This window comes from Ranitomeya imitator, chromosome 6 (genome assembly GCF_032444005.1).
Source record: "Ranitomeya imitator isolate aRanImi1 chromosome 6, aRanImi1.pri, whole genome shotgun sequence".
Classification (NCBI taxonomy): Eukaryota; Metazoa; Chordata; class Amphibia; order Anura; family Dendrobatidae; genus Ranitomeya; species Ranitomeya imitator.
This window is the reverse complement of record NC_091287.1, coordinates 29,811,466-29,824,278: the sequence shown is the minus strand read 5'-3', so window position 1 is coordinate 29,824,278 and position 12,813 is coordinate 29,811,466. Positions and strand designations below refer to the sequence as shown.

The following is a 12,813-nucleotide window of genomic DNA, read 5'->3' as shown; positions in this document are numbered from 1 at the left end:
AATATTGAACACTTGGTGTCAGGTTCTCCTTTAGATTGAGGAGGATCCCAACAGTAAGACATCATCTGCTCGGTTTATTGCTTGGGAAATCTTCAAATCTTTTTCCAAGTGGACAGCTATTTCCCATCTCACACATATATTACATATTAACATGGTATGGGATCCACTCAAAAATGGGATCCTGAATGTGGGGTTGGCCCTGAAAGCACAGCTCTCTCCATTCTCTTCTATGGGGGTTCCACATATTGTTGAGCAATGCTGGAGGCAAAAGTGCATTTAGGCGGGGCCAATCTCGGCCCGTTAAAGAGCACCGATTAACTATACAGAGCTCTTTCGTTTACTGGCTTTTTAGACTGTCCAATAAAAACTGATGGTAACATTAGTTCTTGACCAACATTATTTTTATTAGGGTCCCCAAGGTCCTCGTGGTGACAAGGGTGAAGGTGGTGAGAGAGGAGGCAGAGGTCTTGATGGTCGCAAAGGACATAACGGTCTACAAGGTCTTCCCGGTCCCCATGTGAGTAACGCGTGTACTATATATTATAAATTATGCTATTTTCAACCATCCTTGGATCTGTATGTTAAGTCTAATATTTATTTTTACGATCACCATCAGGGAACTCCAGGAGAGACTGGTCCCGCAGGCTCTATGGGTCCAGTTGGCCCTCGTGTATGTAAATTTAATTCAACCTAATAATAATCCAAATTATTATTTTTATTTGGATTGCGAATATTAATTTTTTTTTTGGTGTGGGGGTATTTTAGGGTCCCGCTGGTCCATCAGGTCCTCCAGGCAAAGAGGGTCGTTCTGGACATGCTGGTGCCATCGGTCCCGTTGGTCCCCGTGGTCCACCCGGTTATTCCGGTCCCATGGTAAGTAGTTTAAGTTAATTTTTCTGTCTCAAAAAGTCACACTTATAAATTTCTGGAATAAGACAACCCTGTGAGCTTCAAGTATTTAGACAAACTAATTAGACGTATAGTTTACATGTTGCTTTTTAAAGCCTGGGGTAATGATTACTTTTAATGTTACATAGGGTCCTCCTGGTCCCCCTGGTCCTCCTGGACACGCTGGTCCATCTGGTGGCGGATATGAACATGAAGGCGGTGAATTCTACAGAGCTGACCAACCTGTTCGCAGACCCAAGGATTACGAAGTGGATGCTACTTTGAAATCTCTGAACAACCAGATCGAAACCATTCTGATGCCAGAAGGCTCAAGAAAGAACCCATCCCGTACCTGCCGTGACTTAAGACTCAGCCACCCCGACTGGACTAGCGGTATGTACAAACATAAGAGAGTGCCTGGCAGACTTTTCATTTGTAGTTTATTATTTTTTTTTTTTTATCTTGGCCACTTCAGTATCTTGTTTGCACAACCAATGCCCCACCTATATCTGGAAGTTAAAAGGGTTTTCCCATCAACAAAATGTATCCACCACCATCAGGATAGGTGATGAATCCACTGTATGGTCAAGGGTCCCATGATCAGACTTTGGGAACTAGCGCTCTTGCGTAACCACGGCCTACAATAGTGAATGAATTGCTGGTCAATCACGTGCATTACTGCTCTGTTCACGTTTTCGATACAGGACTCGTGTTTTCAGGACTGGTGGGGATACATACCATTGGTCAGACCTCTACTAATAATCCATTTATCTACTATCCAATGTAAAGGGGTTTTATCCTTATAGAATCAGTGGTACTTCATCTTAGGCAGTTTCGAGTAGAAAGCCAAGAAAAATTAACCCACACATAGGAAACACTATGAGGTGCATTCCAAAACAATGAATGACCTCTGATGTTTTCCTACTTTACAGGATTCTACTGGATTGACCCCAACCAAGGCTGCTCTTCCGATGCCATCAGAGTATTCTGTGACTTCTCCAGTGGTGAGACTTGCATCCACGCAAACCCAGACAGCATCCCACAGAAGAACTGGTACATCAACAAATCCAACAAGAAGCACGTTTGGTTCGGTGAAACCATCAATGGTGGCACACAGGTGACTAATGCCAGCAACCTTTGGCCCAATCCAAGACCAAAGGGCTACTTTTATAGAAAATGGACCTCAGGCAAAAAGCAATGCAACCCACATAAAATTACCATATAGTGCCAAGACAACTGCTATGTACAGCCCAAAATATTTTCCCATATACCCTATGTGAGTGAATGTGAATTGTGGATGTGTTATGTCAGGGTGATTCCATTTTAAAGTGCTATATGCCATTATCTCCTGACCGGTGGAGGTTTGAGTTTTGGGACCTACACCAATCCTCTTCTGAGTTTCCTCTCCCCGGTAGCACTTCTTGCCAAATAGAAACTGGAACTAGCCCCATTTAATGGATACGGTCCTTCATACTAAGGAACAATGAAGGTCCTAAAGGTGAGAGCATGAGGCCGCTTTGCCGAGAAGCTCCATGCAAGTGAATTGGGTTGGCTGCAGTACTCTGCACTGCCAGATGTTTGGGAGCGCTGCTATGTAGGGAGAACTTAGAAGAGTTCACCGGGCTGTACCAGCATGACATGTCCTTCATTCTCAGGATTGGAGTGTTTCCAGAAGTCGGATCAACCATAAAGTTATGGCACAACCATAGTCCATCAATTTATAAGACAATTAATTACTGTCTTTGTATAATGCATGAATGTAGGAATTTTTATACTTACGTGCAAATGTATTTCCTTACCTCGTTAGTTTGAATACAACGATGAAGGTGTCACTCCCAAGGATATGGCCACTCAACTCGCCTTCATGCGTCTACTGGCAAACCATGCCTCCCAGAACATCACCTACCACTGCAAGAACAGCATTGCCTACATGGATGGACAGACCGGCAACCTGAAAAAGGCCGTCATTCTGCAAGGATCCAACGACGTCGAACTCAGAGCAGAGGGCAACAGCAGATTCACTTTCAGCGTTCTTGAAGACGGCTGCACGGTAAGTCCAGAGAGCAGAGTCGGAAAACACAGTTCTTGTTAGTCTCCATTGTGGCACTACACCCTTCCATGATGGAACCATATATTTAAATGGATGCCAACTCCACATGTCCTTACTTTTAAGGGAGTGGTGAGTAAAGGGCAAGTCTAGGGCCATGTGGAGTTCTTGGTGCGCCCTCTGCAACCACTATTTGCAATGAAGTTAGCAAAAAAGATTCTCAGAAGACTAGTCCAGTGGTCACACCAGAGTCCTGGAAACCTCCTACTACTTTTCGGCATCCCGACACCTCTTTCTTTTAACAGGCCTAACGCAACGTCAATGCACGCGTAGCACCATAACGCAATGACATTGCGTAGCCTACTTGTCAGGGGATTTTGTCAGGTAGTAGGACATTTGCAAGGCTGTAATTCGCAAGCTACAGACTACCCATGTGGCTACTGGACCAGGATCCTATGAATCTAAGTGCTCAACTCTAGTCACCATCCATTTTAGGGAAAAAATAGTAAAACTACCTTCTCGAATTTTAAGATTGACACATTACAGTTTTGCACAATTTCCAAAAACTGCGACTTGACCATGCACAAGAAGCTGCCTTCTGGGAGAGGCTGGGGACACAAGGCAAAAAATAGAAAGTAGGGCATTGAGATTGAGCACATATCCACTTGAGAGACCCCATAACTGGTTAGCTTGACCACCATTGCCATCTAATGATCTTCAGAGTTGAACACTCAACAGAGTAAATAACCTTCATATAAAAAGTTTTCCCAAAGGCGATTACTGTGAAGGTTGACACTATTGGAGAAGCCAAATTTTTTTTTTTTTTACGAGGGCACCTACTCATTAATTGTATCCTTCTATTACAGACACGTAACGGAGATTGGGGCAAGACAGTCATCGAATACAGAACAAACAAACCATCGCGCTTACCCTTCCTGGACATTGCACCTTTGGACATTGGTGGTGCCGACCAAGAGTTCGGAATAGACATTGGTCCAGTCTGTTTCAAATAACGAACAATGTTTTTTTTTTTAAAAAAAAAAAACTAACTTAAGACGCGTTCTCTCTCTTCGTCCCTTTTCTATAAGCTGACACCTTCTAATTCTAGGTCGTTATTTTTTTTTTTCCAACATCTACCTGGGTAAATTTTGGGCAAGAGAAGAAATTTTCTTTTTTTATTTTAAAAAAAAGGAGCATCGTGCAAAGAAAATCTGAAACGTACCAAAAGAGGATACGGAAGTCTTTCACTATCGTAACATCAAGTGAAATTTAAAGACAGAATGTCAGCTTTTGTAAGATAAAAAAAAAATTTCAAAAAATCGAAATAAAAAACGTGAAAGCTTGCATCTTTGTGGCCTATCAATATCTACCACAGAGGAAGTTTAAAGCTGTGGCTTCCAATAGGTTTTAGCTACCTCATACCTAATGTTCATGGCTCCAGATGGGTATCCAAAAAGTGGTGCTAGGAGAAGGAAGCGGTCGTACCGAGGTGCTAATTATGGTACTTGAACCACTGAAACGGTGCTAATAAACATTAACATCCATTTTTCTGTACCAAGTTGTATTGTGGTTTTTTTTCCGGAGGGAGGGGAAATCGCTCCATGAAAACAAGTAGAAAGTGTGAAGAGTCTTCACAAACTGATAAATCAGATGGTCCCTACATTTTTTCCAAAAATGATCATCTCATTGGGCCTTTGGTGGTGCCATTGTTTCTTGTATTGTATATGTGTGACGTGTGAAAAATAAAGCATGTCCAATGTCCGTGACCAAAGAGGCTGGGGACAGTTACTTGCTGATAAAAGCTTCCGGTGTTTGCTTTGCAAGTTTATGAATGGAGGAGAGTTAAGAATGTAGTGTGGATATGCAACCCATAAAAATGTTTAGTTTTTTGGGTTATATTTCCATATATCATGTTGGACTATACTAGAAAACGAAGTCAAGTGGATTTTGCAAGTGTTTTGTTTTCCTGCAGTGCCCCCAAAGGAGACATGAAGTATTACACAGTAGTGGCTTCAGTCTGACTAATAAATGAAGGTCAGGAAGAGGAAATAATCCCAATAATAAGAGAAATTCACGATGGGCTATCCTACAAAATAATCACATTAACCAAAAATATGTAAGAGCAGATCAGCCTGGGTTCTCGTTATTCTTCTGATTAGTGATGGTCCCAGGGTGCAACAGTTAACGACTGGTATCAGAGAGAACTCAAGATTCCGGATTCAGTGCTGAACGTAGCATCCAAGTGGTTAGAGGAAAGCGAGGGTCTCCCTTTGATGGTTTGACTTTGCGGTCAAGGTCCTAACAATAGCCACCATTTCTACGATGTACATTGGACTATTAGTATGACACTGACAGGCATGACGCATCTGAACCAAAGAGAGGCGCCAAGCCTGAAGACATGTCGTTTGCAACCCTCCTAGAGGCATCTTGTAGAAAGTGATTCAAAGAACGTAAGAAAGAGAAAATCCGACTGACGAAGAAGCAATCTTCTTTATTCACGTGCGTGCGATAAAACTTCACGTTTAAAATAGTGCCAACATCGATCTGACATTGGGAACTACGCGTTTCGGGGTGTTGCAGCATCCTTAATCATGATGAAAAGTGATCCAAAAGAAAGTGTCAACTTCATTAAGCGCTGCTTCAAAGCCCCAAAGGTTGCGCACACGTTAGATAGAAGGCAACATTAATGGTAGCTTTGTTATCCACAATTCTGATAAAAACCTTAATCTGAGGCTGAAACATTGTGGAGCACGATCAGTCCTTGTGTGTATTATCTGGGGCACCAGAGAGATTAGTATACAAGTAGTCAGTATCTTCTATGGACCAAAATCAAGGTGGAATTGCCCCAGCACCAAAATAAAATTGGTGACCCATCTTTATGCCACAGTTTTAGCCCTCGGTCTTGCTCCTTTTTTATTGGTAATATTTCGGGGTTGTCCATGCACCCCTACCGATCAGCTGTCATTTCCATTGTGACGAAGACTGAAACTAGGAAGAACAGACCATAGGCGAAGAGGATAAGTGTCAAACTGGGAATGGTGGGGAAACCCCGAAGGAGGTGGGGTATTCTTTAGGGAAAAAAATTCCCCTTTAATTGTTCCTCATGGGTGGTCCTTAGATAGAAAATTATCATAAATTATCTTTGTTATGTCTTGCTTGGTACTTTTCAGTCCCATCTTACAGTTCGGATACGACGGGGAGTTTTCAGCACTTTGCATTTACGATATTATGATGCATAAATGTGAGCATTTATCACACCAAACATGATATAAAAAAAAGACACAAGAAGGAAGTTAAATGGGATTTATTACCCTCTCATTTTCCCCCCAATACTTAATATACACTTCATAAGATAAATTAAATAAAGAATCCTGGCAATCAGGGTGTAAACACGTGCACACATATAAATAACAGAAAACATAAGAACGTCCTACATAAAGCTCAGTCACGAGAGGCCCAGACCCCACAATAGTATTGCAGGAGGAATAAAACCCAAGTACCAAAAGTTACCATCATCAGACCGCAGCCGTGGAACCACAAAACCCAAAGACTTCAATATAAGATTGAAATAGGAGAGAAAAAAAAAGGTCGTTTTTTTACCCCTTAAAAACAGCACCACTCTTTTCACGGGAGAACAGCTCAGATCCATTTTGATGGGCAAGAATAGGGCTGTTATTGAGGGGGAAAAAAAAAAAAAAGTTTTCTTCAGTTGAAAATCAATTTTTCCTATAAATATTCTCCTAACACATTTTACACTCATATCTACTGTATAAACATTTTGGAAAGTGGGACATGGTCTGAAAGAATCCAGGGTGAATATTCTTTAAGAGTATCCCAGTTTACAAAAATGATCTCCCACGGTGATAGTTGTTAAATCTGTGTGGGTCCGATGTCGTAGCAGGAGTTATGTCCCTTGTTTTCCTGCAGACTATGCTGAATTTAAAGGGACTCGATCATCATATGGAAATAACGGTACAGCTGCATAGGTGCATCACCCCCAATAAAAACGATACTTTTTTTGTTTAGATCCGAAGCACCAGTCATGAGAAATCCTTCGTTGAAGTCAAGAAAATTGGGCAGGAAGTGCACTTTTGACTACTTCCTGTAAATGCATTGACACGCCCCCTGGATTTGCATACGGCTTCTACACTAGATTTCTCATGACTGGAACATCGGATCTATACAAAAGATATATCGTTTTAATGGGCAGACAAGCACCTACACAGCCGTACCACTACTTCTTTATGCAAAAAAAGTCCTAATCATAGATAAATTATGGAGAACAGCATGACCGGATCCTTCTTTCTGGCGATTGGTGTGATTCTCAGTATAGGCTCACACTAGAGATGAGCAGAAAGATTTTCAGTGTCCCAGGCTGATGTCCATGTCAGCACTCGTGGAAGGCGAAGGCGAGGTTTGTGAACATCTGCCGAAACTTGAATGCCGGCATCCTGGACGCCACCGATGCTTGCTTTAGGCCCGAAGCCACTGGGCCCTTAATGTCATGATAGGGGCCTTGTAAACGCCAGAGATGCCCATTGATTCTCAGCATTCAAGTGTGTGGGACCCTGGTCCAGGTGCAGAGGTATACCGACAGACGCCGGACGAGGGTCCTGCAAATCTATAGACTATGATGGTCTAATATTAATAATAATAGTATTTTTGTAAACTGGAATAACCCCTTTAACACAACATCTGAAGTTCTGATCACAAAAAAATACCCAGAAGACCTTTCAGATTAAAGGGCTTGAACAAGATTGCGGTTTTCTGCAAAAAAAAAAAAAAAAAAACCCCAACAAAAACAGCGCCACCCTTGTCCACAGGCTATGTATAGTATTGCAACTCCGACCCATTTACGTCAAAAAGAGCTGCAATACCAGACTCAATACATCTACAGCCGTGGCGCTGCTTCAAGAAAAAGAGCGGCCATGTGTCTTTTTTCTAAGTCTGAACAATCCCTTTAAAGAAATTCGACTTATGTAATGAATTTGGCAGTAAATCTACAATGTGAACATTCGGTCCTAAAAAGCAGAGCCGAGGCTACGTCTAGACATTGCGGAATTATTTGATGCAAAAGTGCGATAATAATCCCGCCGTGTGTGTACGAAGCCTGAATGGGAGGAAAAAGAATAAAACTTAAATTTTTTCTTTTAATAAATAAATGTTAAAAAAAAAAATGACTTTAAAATATATACATCTCATCTGTAATCAGCTCGTAATATACAACTATACACTCACAGTCACTCAAAACGCCAAACCAATGCCCAGAGAAGGAAAGAACGCCAAAATACCCCAAATAAATGAAATTATTACCCCCCAGCACCGGTAGAGGAGTGTGTGTTACAAAAGTATAGGAAAGTGCCAGTTATCAAGAATTCCTGATAATGCATGGTGCAAATCAAGGCCCGCGGCATCAGTCACCAAAGGGTGTGCACATCTGGACATCTAGGGCACAGACGGTATACACCACCATGTCCGATATGTGTTTCGCCTAAACACAATCTGCAAAACTTGCTGGCTAACTTTGTGAATAGAATACAAACAGTATTATGCTCCAGAGCTGCATTCACAATTCTGTTGGTCATCACTGGAAACAGCTGACAAGTTTTACTTCGTTGAGTGGATTACTAAGGGGGGGGGGGGGGGAAGATATAATTCTGCTTACATGTGGCAAATTATAGTACATACCCATAACGTAGGCAATGAGTAAGCAAAAAAAATACTGGGAAAAAAAAAAAAAAAATCGAGCTAATTGTGCAGAATTGTACGTACAGCTCTGGAGTACAACGGAATAATATACACTAACACAAATGAGCTCTCACACAGAAGTAAGAAATCTGTCTCTATATTACCCCTTGTTGAATCGTTTATGGTCATATAAATTAGTCAATAGAATATTAACCAAACCATAAAGTGATTTCTGGTTGGGCAACTACCTATAGGTGGCACTAGAGAGACAGTTTTCCTCCTTCTGGAGATGAGCTAATTTGCATACCTTTTTCCCAGGGAGCACTGTGTGGCCTGCCTATTTTGCAACCTCCCAACCCTTGTGACATTTTTGCAAGTCATGCGAGAAGCAATATGGAAGGTTAAACTGCTTGGTGAGCGCCACTTCATTCCTCTCCGTTAACGGTTTGCCTGGCCTGTAAGACCTCCTATATCCGCGGGCGGCCTCCATAAAGCGGAGTGTTACCCTTAATAGAAAAAAAAAATAAAAAATAACGTATCGCTGAAGTGACTCAGCTTTGTATGTGGATCTACTCTGAATGTACGCTGTATGTTCCTCTTCTGCTGCTGGGTTAAGTGCCGCTACCTTACATACAGGATCACAGACAGTATATACATACCGCTCCTTATAAATTACAAATCTCACGTACATAATCGCACAAAAAAAAAAAAAAATCAAAAGCTTTATCAGCCTGACATTCTTCCCTCCACACGGCGGTCAGCCGCTCCACCCCTTCCCTCCACGCGGAAGTCAGCTGCTCCCCATCCCTTCCCTCCACGCGGAGGTCAGCCGCTCCCCATGCCTACCCACCACGCGGAGGTCAGTCGCTCCCCATCCCTCCCCACCACGCGGCGGTCAGTCGCTCCCCATCCCTCCCCACCACACGGAGGTCAGTCACTCCCCATCCCTCCCCACCACGCGGAGGTCAGTCGCTCCCCATCCCTCCCCACCACGCGGAAGTCAGTCGCTCCCCATCCCTCCCCACCACGCGGAAGTCAGCCGTTCCCCATCCCTCCCCACCACGCGGAGGTCAGTCGCTCCCCATCCCTCCCCACCACACGGAGGTCAGCCGTTCCCCATCCCTTCCCTCCACGCGGAAGTCAGCCGCTCCCCATCCCTTCCCTCCACGCGGAGGTTAGCTGCTCCCCATCCCTCCCCACCACACGGAGGTCAGTCGCTCCCCATCCCTCCCCACCACGCGGAGGTCAGTCGCTCCCCATCCCTCCCCACCACGCGGAGGTCAGCCGCTCCCCATCCCTTCCCTCCACGCGGAGGTTAGCTGCTCCCCATCCCTCCCCACCACACGGAGGTCAGTCGCTCCCCATCCCTCCCCACCACGCGGAGGTCAGCCGCTCCACCCCTCCCAACAAGTGAAGGTCAGCCGCTCCACCCCTTCCCAACAAGAAGAGGTCAGCAGCTCCCAATCCCTTCCCTCCATGCGGAGGTCAGCCGCTCCCCATCCCTTCCCTCCACAAAGTCAGCTGCTCCACCCCTTTCCAACACGCAGAGGTCAGGCGCTCCACCCCTTCCTAACATGCGGAGGTTCCAGCGCTCCACCCCTTCCCAGCACGCGGAGGTCAGGCGCTCCACCCCTTACCAACATGCGGAGGTCAGGCGCTACACCCCTTCCCAACACATGGAGGTCAGGCGCTCCACCCCTTCACAGCTTCAGTGGTCAGTAACGCTTTTTGAGCTTTCGCCCCACAACATCTATAGCAAATGCAAAAAGGCAGAGGGACAAGACAGCACCTCGGCGGCAGCCCCCTGAATAAAAACATGTAAACAGAAGGTATTCCTATTAAATTAAGAAAAAAAGTTTCTTCTGTACAGTTTTTTTTTTTGTGTTTTTTTCTTCACTTCTATATCCATACCCATCTTGTTTTCTATAGGTCAGCGGTCTTTCGCTGTTGTGAAACCCCTACTTCCCGCATGGTCGGAGTATTAGCCTTGCCACAGCAGGGACAGTGACTGCAGGCTGCTCCTGTAGAAGACGAGGTCCATGTATCCTCAGACGCTGCGTGACATTAGGTAGACGCGTTTCCTGGAGTCTGTGAAAGTCTAGGCCCGCCGTCCGGCTAATGTTGGACAGCGGATAGAAACAGGAGTATAAAAAAGAAGCTGGTGATGCAGATTAACCTCTTGGTAAGAGCCGACATGTCCTTGGGAACAGCGATCTGTGCCAGGTCGTTGGTTATGTGGGAGATTTCATGCGCCACGCACACGAATATAAACGTGCTAATGATGATGTTCAGCATGGGGTTCCCAGGGATGAGGACCAGGATTCCCTTTGTGTCAGCAGCCAGCCAAATGTGATACTGACAGATGAATAACTGGAAGATAAAATATAGAGGTGTTAGATGCAAAGAAAAAAGCACTAATCTAAAAAAAAAAAATTGCAGGAAAGTAAACACCCAAAATATCCCTGATAACCTAGATGAAATATAGTTATTATTAGTGCGGGGCTGGAGGAATGGAGTAAAGTACAGGAAGTAGCTCTTCAGGGGCGTGACAAGCCTTTGGTTATGCTCCGCCCACGCAGACCATGCACTATAAGCCCACAGTTTTTTACTTTTTTATTTTTTAAATTAAAAAAAAGGTTCCAGTATCACATGTCAGAGTGGCAAAGGTTATGTGAACCTTTAAGGTTAGCAGATAACGTGAAATTAGACTCTGGTGTTTTCAGTCAATGGGATTACAATCTGGTGTGATTGGGCAACCAGTTTTATTTAAACAACAGGAATTTATTAAAGTCTGATGCTCACAACACATTTTTATGGAATTGGATCACGGCATGAACAAAGAAGATTCCCGATGGAACTCCGAAGAAGAATGGTTTATGCTCATCATGCTGAAAAAGGTTATAAAGCCAACCTTCAAGAATTTGGAAGCAACAATCCACCGGCAGACAAACTGTGTACAAATGGAGGACACTGAAGACCATTATTACCATCGCCAGCAGCGGTCAACCAACAAAGATCACTCCAACAGCAAGGCATATAAGAGTATGCAAGGCTACAAAGGAACCCAAGGTAGCATCTAAGCAACTTAAGGCCTCTCATAACAGAGATGAAGCTATTTTGGAGGGAGGAATGAGCTAAAATTCCTGCAAATAATCAACAATTACTGAAAACTTTTATATGCAGGTATTGCAGAAGTTCACATACTTTTGCCACTCACAGACATCTATAATGGTTCCGTTTTAATAAAACAGCTTCACACAGGCGACATTTACTTACCTCCAAAGAAATTCTGCCAAACCAGGCAAAGAATGAGCTGTACACAGAGCGGGCATACCCGGGAATGTTCCTTATGAGGACGAAAGCTAAAATCTGCGTAACAAGAAAGAGGGCAGTTCTCAAATTTTTTTTTTAAGCTAGGTGTGACACTTTCAGACCAGCCTCCTTCTCTATGCACAGCCTTCCTGCTTCCTGTACACCCACAGCTAACCTCTACAAGTAAAGCTGCAGTGTAAAGCAAGGAGGAGGAATTTTATTTCCTATTTTTTAGGCCTCAGAGGTGAAGCGCTAACGATCGGTCTGATAGACTTGTGACAAAAAAGGTTGTGTCCACTACCTGCAGACATAATGGAGAACTATCGGTACCTGTACAACAGAAATGGACGGGTGCATCTCGTTGCATTCGGTCTTGTTTTTACAACTGCTGGCCCATATGGAATAGGTCTGGAGAAAGAAGAAGGACAGCGGTTATTAACCCATTAAGGAAGCAGACATTCTTAGTTTTCGCACTTTTGTTTCTTCCACAATTCAATGCTCTTAATTTTTAATGTAGACACAGCCGATTAAGGGTTCTTTGCAGTTTTAGCTTTGAGTGACATTATTCAGTTTACCATACAATGTAGTGGGGGGCGAAAAAAAAAAACAGGAAAAAAAAAAGTGTGTGAAATGTAAAAAAAAAAAAAAAGTTAAAAAATACAATTCTGCCTTTATTTATTTATTTTTTTAGGGGCTTTGCTTTTATGGTGTTCATAGTGCGGTAAAAATGTTTCCTCAGGTCAGTACAATTAGGATTATGTATAGTTTATTTTATATTTCAGTGGAAAAAAACAACAACTTTTTTCTTTAAGAGGTTTATCATATGGGACTTGAACTTTACGCGGCAGTGCAGATTATGGGTCTTTTTTATTATTCTT

At 43.4% G+C, this 12,813-nt stretch overlaps 2 protein-coding genes across 2 annotated transcripts in view; one reads left to right on the top strand and one right to left on the bottom strand.

The window, feature by feature from the left end:
- Window positions 1–4,279, top strand: part of COL1A2 (collagen type I alpha 2 chain) — a 29,112-nt gene extending 24,833 nt beyond the window's left edge. Inside the window, exons 44-50 of the mRNA XM_069729386.1 lie at window positions 410–517; window positions 617–670; window positions 766–873; window positions 1,038–1,281; window positions 1,821–2,005; window positions 2,696–2,938; window positions 3,802–4,279. Of these exons, the coding sequence (XP_069585487.1) occupies window positions 410–517; window positions 617–670; window positions 766–873; window positions 1,038–1,281; window positions 1,821–2,005; window positions 2,696–2,938; window positions 3,802–3,948 (1,089 nt within the window). The 3' untranslated portion in view covers window positions 3,949–4,279. The remainder of the gene's footprint in view (window positions 1–409; window positions 518–616; window positions 671–765; window positions 874–1,037; window positions 1,282–1,820; window positions 2,006–2,695; window positions 2,939–3,801) is intronic.
- Window positions 4,280–6,224: 1,945 nt separating this feature from the next.
- Window positions 6,225–12,813, bottom strand: part of CASD1 (CAS1 domain containing 1) — a 52,697-nt gene continuing 46,108 nt past the window's right edge. The window contains exons 17-19 of the mRNA XM_069729385.1: window positions 12,266–12,343; window positions 11,900–11,992; window positions 6,225–10,993 (exon numbers count right to left, since the gene is read on the bottom strand). Of these exons, the coding sequence (XP_069585486.1) occupies window positions 10,739–10,993; window positions 11,900–11,992; window positions 12,266–12,343 (426 nt within the window). The 3' untranslated portion in view covers window positions 6,225–10,738. The remainder of the gene's footprint in view (window positions 10,994–11,899; window positions 11,993–12,265; window positions 12,344–12,813) is intronic.